The sequence below is a fragment of the Coniophora puteana genome, assembly GCF_000271625.1.
Source record: "Coniophora puteana RWD-64-598 SS2 unplaced genomic scaffold CONPUscaffold_28, whole genome shotgun sequence".
Lineage (NCBI taxonomy): Eukaryota > Fungi > Basidiomycota > Agaricomycetes > Boletales > Coniophoraceae > Coniophora > Coniophora puteana.
In genome coordinates, this window is record NW_006913080.1 from 23,759 (window position 1) to 30,432 (window position 6,674).

General features: G+C 51.8%; 3 protein-coding genes across 3 annotated transcripts in view; 1 reads left to right on the forward strand and 2 right to left on the reverse strand.

The window, feature by feature from the left end:
• The window catches only part of CONPUDRAFT_160562 (uncharacterized protein), a gene marked incomplete at both ends in the record, with an annotated part of 2,016 nt that extends 1,403 nt beyond the window's left edge, over positions 1 to 613 (reverse strand). Inside the window, 2 exons of the mRNA XM_007777706.1 lie at positions 71 to 522; positions 572 to 613. Coding sequence (XP_007775896.1) covers positions 71 to 522; positions 572 to 613 — 494 coding nt within the window. The remainder of the gene's footprint in view (positions 1 to 70; positions 523 to 571) is intronic.
• Positions 614 to 3,191: 2,578 nt separating this feature from the next.
• Positions 3,192 to 4,720, reverse strand: CONPUDRAFT_160564 (uncharacterized protein; the record flags this gene model as incomplete). The annotated part of the gene is made up of 5 exons (XM_007777707.1): positions 3,192 to 3,768; positions 4,038 to 4,151; positions 4,204 to 4,308; positions 4,360 to 4,570; positions 4,654 to 4,720. The coding sequence occupies 5 exons, from the start codon at positions 4,718 to 4,720 to the stop codon at positions 3,192 to 3,194; spliced, it is 1,074 nt and encodes a 357-aa protein (XP_007775897.1).
• A 1,053-nt stretch (positions 4,721 to 5,773) lies between these two features.
• Positions 5,774 to 6,468, forward strand: CONPUDRAFT_160565 (uncharacterized protein; the record flags this gene model as incomplete). Its single annotated transcript, XM_007777708.1, has 2 exons — positions 5,774 to 6,286; positions 6,376 to 6,468. The coding sequence occupies 2 exons, from the start codon at positions 5,774 to 5,776 to the stop codon at positions 6,466 to 6,468; spliced, it is 606 nt and encodes a 201-aa protein (XP_007775898.1).
• Between the last annotated feature and the right edge of the window lie 206 nt (positions 6,469 to 6,674).

Consider the following 6,674-nt stretch of genomic DNA (forward strand, 5'->3'; position numbering starts at 1 on the left):
GACGTCAAGCTCGTGGCTGTTCAACGCGTAGGTAGTTATGGCAGACGCAAGATGAAACCTGGAGACGTACAACTGATGCCATGGATCACCCTCGACAGGCAAGAACTCAGACTCCTTCATCCAGCGAAACTCAGCGAAGAGGCGGTGATGCAACTCGGGTGGAACTCCTTGTTGCTCGTGTGAGAAGATGGCGAGGACCTCACCGTAAAGTGGGGCTGCTCCCTCTGTTACGATTACCTTGACAATTGCCGAGTTTGCTGTCTGACGACGGCTAGATGAGATGGGTATGATGCGTCGGCCATTGAGAAGTGCATGCTGATAAAAGAAGGCGTAGTCAGTCAACAGGATGGCATCTGTGGCAGCATTAGTCTGCAAGGATAAACGGAATGTGACGGGGGCCCCAGCACGGCTGGCAGCATTGTTGTAGTAGTCACGCATATAGACCCGTGTCCCATTGTTCATCCGCTTTGTAGAATTACCAATGAGAGGGCCAGGCTGCACATGGCGAACGGTTTGAGAGTTCTGACACAAGATTTAGACATGGATTTTGCATGACACATATGCGGCTCACCGTCAGATACAAGAGCGTCTTGTAGAGTGCCGCCCTCGGCATTCTGATGGACTAACAGCTCCATGACATTTTTCACGTGATTGTTGGGGCTATCGTGTATCACAATGCGAGCCTGCAATACATGAGATTGCAGATGGAAGTGACAAGAACTAGGGTACATACCATTGATTCAACACGAGCCGCTCGCGCAAACTCTCGCATCATTGAGATCTCCACCTGGCCGCCTGTCCAATATTGGCATTTGAGCTCTTGAGGAGTTTATTGAGACGTTCAGACAGGAACGCCCAGAAGTTATACACGGGCCCATAATCGAGTATCTGCTCAGAGAGGTGAACCGCCCAGTGAAAGTTTGGTCTGAGAGCGTCGACACCATACAGCTATGTGACGAATGATAAGGTTAGATGATAACTGTTGATAAAACCTATACACACTCTTTTGAAGTTGACAAGATAATTGTGGACGAGGGCATTGGCACGAGGCAGGTGATCGGGATGAATAGAGCTGCCGCAGAATATTCTAAGTGCATTAGCTAGCCGGAGAAAGTTTATGGGCTCGTCAACCTGCATACACAGCTTCGGAGGCTTTGGTTTTCTTGGCTCCCCATCCCCTTTCTTCCGCTTTCCCTTCTTGCCAGTAGATGTATTTGTCGGCTCAGGATGGAGTAGTTTCCACTTGGCAAGCTCCGTCTCGTACTTTTGAAGCCGGCTGGGATATGATGTGACCGACGTACGATGTTCGCCCTCAGCCTCAGCAAGGGAAATGTCCCAGATAATGGGTATCTAGACAGACATAACTATGCGTTGCCCATGGAAATGATAAGATACGCACAAGAATGGGCAATGCAGAGGTTGCAGCAAACTTATACTCATCTGCTGTCAGCGAGCCCCCAGCTGGCTCGCCGACGCGTGCAGGCAGCTTTCCTGCCCAGAGAGGGACCTCGAACTATTAGATATGAGTGGGGAATGTACTTGATAAAAGATAGAGCAGCGTACCTTTGAGAGAAACTTATGAATAAGATCAAGCTCCCGGGCTTTATTAGTAGTTGAAGCCCGAAGAGCTGACATTTTTATCCATCGCTCGTACCATTGAGATTTAACAACACCTAATGAGCTCATCAGCAGCAATAGGAAGAGATAGATTAGTGACGTACCGAGCAGCAAATTATGCATCGGGTCTATTACGGACTGACGAACAAGGTCAAAGTAAGGGAGTCGGGCAAATTCGGACCACCTGACACCACGCCTGTGAAAGTACTCATCACGTGTATCTTGGTCGTCAAGCGATTTCAAGTTGTACTTGAAAGCATGGTGACAATGTTCCAATCCAGTGCGAGGTGGAAAGGCTGGTAATACGACTCAGCGTCAAGTGGGAAATATATGGCTAATCTTACTTACTGTTGGCCAGTGAGTTATCGGAGTACAACTCGGTCTGTGAAACTGTGCACTTGGGACAGGGCGCATTACCGTGGCTGTGGTCAGCAAACCCAGACACTTTGCACATGGCAGGGTGATCGCAGATGATGCCAAGGAGGTAAACGCGCACACGTCGACCTGTAAATCTCAATCAACATTAAAATACAATAACATTTGATACGACTTACCGTTGGGATGATCCGGGGTGTGGTATACAACCCCATCTTCAAAGAGCCTGATGAGGTCGTCAACAACAAGCTTCAGATAGTGCTGTAGCTGTTCGGCGGTTGGCTCACGAGGGCCTGGTGTCATAAATGAAACAAGGAGGTTTTCGGCCTGATAACTGACCTTGGAGTAAGCATGCAGACATCAGCATGAGGTGAAACAACTTGCCGTAACACTCGTGGAAGGTTAGAAACACGGAAAGATAGTACTCCTGATGAATGGCTTGGGCCGTAAACGCTAGTCTTGCGGCCAAACCTAATATACCACATGAGTAGGCTGGCAGGGGAAGAAACTGAAAGACGTACCAATCAAGGCTCATTGTCACACCAATCCGCAGCTCATTTGAGTCATCCACTCGCGAGAAGAACGGATCTGTACCGTTGGGCATCTTTGCCTCATTCCATATACGTCCGTCACTGATGTCGTGGAGTTGTCCATTCTCAGGAGTACGGGCCTTCCACGACTCGCACGTCGTCTCAATCCCAGGCTGTGCGAGAAAGTCGGCGAGGAGGGAGGAGGGGAGTTGCAAAGGTGCAGCACAGATAGGCGGGGGAGGTTTTGCTGAGCGTCCAGTCACCATACGGAATATAGAATTGGAAACTGGCCTGTATAACCTCTCGTCGCATCCATCCAGGACATATAGATTTGATTGAAATGGATGGCGAGAAAATGCGGTGGCAGCTCAGGCACATCGGATAGACGCCAAACCGGTCTTCAAGGTCCAATCTCTTAATCGTGGTGTTGAGGGTGAGGATAAGAGGATTGACGTCGCGATCAATAAGTCCGAGAGCAGTGAGGATAATGTTACAGCTTTGGAGGATCAGTGCGCACGCTCGGAACGAGACTCAGTGCCTGGTGTGAAGAAAGGCGACGAGGAATATGATGAGGCAACCATACCATGTATCGTGCGTGCTAGTGTATGCGGTTTACGGGGGAATTGGTGCCTCGTAACGGTCTGGTGTGGATAGCTCCAAGTCCTCGGCTCATGGTGCTGCCGCCGGAAGACGTATAACAAGCCTCTCCTCCTCCTCCTCCTCGACTTCCTGGGTGTGAAGGAGCGGGTTGTTGTGTATCTCCTCACCTCCATCTGAGTTGTCGTAGAGTCCCAGCTCATCTGCATCGCAGTGATGAGGAGCTACCTTGGAGACTGGTGGAGCATCCGAGTCGTCTTCTCGTTCAATTGGAGCAGCACGGACTCGTGCTTTACGACGGAGCCGTTTGGATCGGGATGATGGCAGGGGTGCAGGTGTGAGGGCTGAAGATGACGACGGAGGTGCGACACGGGCCGAGGATGATGACGCTAATATGGGTATGTGAGCTGAGGACGATGCTGTGCCTGGCGGAGGCTCAACGCCCGCCTGTTGCTCTCGACGAGACGAGAACGTGTGTGAGAGGCAGGGGACTGTTGTTGAGGAGGTGGTTGATGAAGCAAACGTTGGCGACGAGATGGACCTTGCGGCAGGAGGGTGATGTGGTGGAGATGAGGGGGGATGGTCTGGTCTGATATCCATGTAGTCGTTGTCATTGTCGTAAGAGCCCGCTGGGAGGCTTGCAGGTGTTCTAACAAAGAACATAGTTAGCGCGAGCGAAAAACGCGAAATAGGGGTGGTTCCGCATCGGGGATGACCATCGTCGACGTCGTTCGGCTAATTTCCGCATCGTTGATGCGCTTTTAGCCGAGACGCGGTGCTCATCGTTGCTCTCAGCGATCGGGTTGCCTCGGATTATTATCCGATCGCCCCCGAAACGGCTGTTTTACAAAACCAGGGGTAAATGAGGAACTCACGAGCGAGATGGTGCTACGACTTGAGGCTGACTGGGTGCCTGACCTGCAGACGGAGCAGAACTCCTCGGCCGGGTGATGCTGGTGCTGGGCCTCGACGACGACGCTCGTCCACGCTGAGCGACCAGGGAGGGTGTATGCAGTGACCGTCGAGGGGCAGCTCGGCCTCGGTTGTGAATAGACGAGGCCGACCTTAGGTTCTCTTCTCGAACGTGCTCGTCCCGGGTACCGGGTGGGACAAGAAACCCTCGGCCTTCATCTCGAGCTTGCCGGCAGGAGGAGCATGGGCACTCGACAGTGTTGCGGGTACGAATATCCTGTGGCTAGGTGAGTGGATATGAGGGGCTACTGGTACGGTTGGCACGTACCCGAGACATGCACGCGCACACGTCGAAACGAGAGCAAGGAGAGAGCAGGAGAGCGAGGACGTGGGTGGGTGGGGGGAGGCGTTGTCGGGGTAAGGGTGTCGTCGGGGTAAGGGTGTCGTCGAGGGAAGAGGGAGAGAGGTGGGCAATGGAGAGCGAAGATATCTGCTGAGACTACAAGTACATGGGGTGCTTGCTCGTTCGCCCTCGCGAGCTAAAGGAGGGCAGTCGAGGTCAAGTAGAAGTCATGAGAACACTTACCTAGTTCACTCTCTGTAGATCGCCTCGGACACTCACGGCTGAGATCGTCTAGTGAGCAAAAGGTAGCTGGTCTATTGCAAAGCGGGAACGGCTCCGTGTACATGCGGGAGGTCGACTAAACATACAACGTGAGGAGACGAGCTCGCGTTCGGTAGCCGGAACGAACCCGAATCGAGGAGCTTCGCCTACATGAAGCCTTCGATCAGGTCCGGCTGACCGAGGCAAGCCGCGGCTAGCCCGGCTTGGTTTCTCATGGCTCATCGAGCCCTAAACGCAGTGACTTTTCTTCACTGTAAAACAAGTGATAGTCACGGTTTTATCACAATGGTCACAGCCGGCACCATCGGCATGATATCATTTTGCTGGAGTTGCCACGCGCACGCCGTCATGAACGCGTTCGTTTGGGAACAGGTCCAAAGTGATACTGTCGACCGACGAAAGTAGAGAAAAAGGGAATATATATATCAGAAACATTACAAGCAGATAGATGTACGTCTACATAGGATGAACTTCCGAATGACAAGCAAATGAATTAAAACGGGCGCGGTGTATATGGATAAACAAGCCCACGGGGGCGAGCAGAAGCAGTCGGGTCATAGTGCGTCAAAGGGGAGGCAAAACCTATGAACTACACATGTTGTAAGTTCTCATTCGCTTTCTAATCTTCATTTTGCCGCGACCGCTTCTCAAGACCCTACAGTCGTGCATGACGGACGGTCGAAGCCTCGAAGGTGCGTCATTCTTATCGTTTCGATGACCTGTGATCTACACGGCAAGGGTAAGACGCACGTAGCGCGGCGGAGGGCTGTAACCTTCGTCGGAATGTTAGTAGGACTATTTACGTAGTTTAGAATCACTATACTAATATTAGTTCTTCGTGAGCAGTAGCAGAGATAACGCTTGAACGTATGACGTCGAAACCCTAATACCCGCCGCGATATCTGAGCCGAAAAAACATCGTCCATGGTTCAAGTTGAGAGCATCAAACCCTTTCCCTCAGCCAAAGTTATACCTCGTATTCGCCGCCGAGATGTCAAGGGTTCGTCTCAGACTTGGTTTGTTATTTGGGTATGTTTTATTTCCATCTCTACATTTGATTATTCGTCTGCTAGTATATTAGCTCGTAGTATAGAAGATGCAATGCAACATCGATCCCATGGCTTCAAAGGCTCGTAGAACCTCTGTCGAAACTCGTAATTTGGCCGGGCCACCCAGCTCTGTTTCATCGGAGCAGTCGTCGCCCATGTCATCTTCCCCGGCTGGCTCGGAACTCCCTCCTTCCAAACCACCAAAGCGAGCAAAAACCAAGAAGCGTCGAGCCCCTCAGACGCGAGCAGACCAGGAAGGCCTGGGAGAGATCATCCCCCTCCCTGATATTCCAGAATCGGACGCAGAAGCTGACGGGCCTAGTCCCTCCCTCCCAGAGATTAAGCCTCGGCCAGACCCAGAGCCTCTGGCTCGTGCTAGCCAACCTCGTGCTAGTTCAGTTGACGCTGCCAGCTCCCGCTCCGCTTCGGTTGACCTTCTCGCTCAGCCTCCGAAGAAGCCCAAGGCGTCGAGTAAGGACGTCAACCATTTTTTCGACCGCAAGAGGATCGATCCTCAGACAGGGGAGATCGTTCAGGTCTGGGTTAGGGTGGTAGCTTGCCCGACGAGCGAAGCGAGGAGGGTAAGCGTAAAGAGAAGAGGAGTTGAAACTTGGTCAACAGGGCTGGGGGATCTCCCCAGGCCAACCTGTTTCGTATATATACTCTTCAGGACCAAAATAGTTTCAAGGTGGAGTACCATCGGATGTCTGTAGAGAGGCGGGAGACGCCTCTACGGGTGCATCCAAATGACATCATTGTATAGGAATAGATGTTAGTAAGCGTTTCAGCTAAACTTAGCATAGGGTTAGGGTTAGGGTTAGGGTTAGGGTTAGGGTTAGGGTTAGGGTTAGGGTTAGGGTTAGGGTTAGGGTTAGGGTTAGGGTTAGGGTTAGGGTTAGGGTTAGGGTTAGGGTTAGGGTTAGGGTTAGGGTTAGGGTTAGGGTTAGGGTTAGGGTTAGGGTTAGGGTT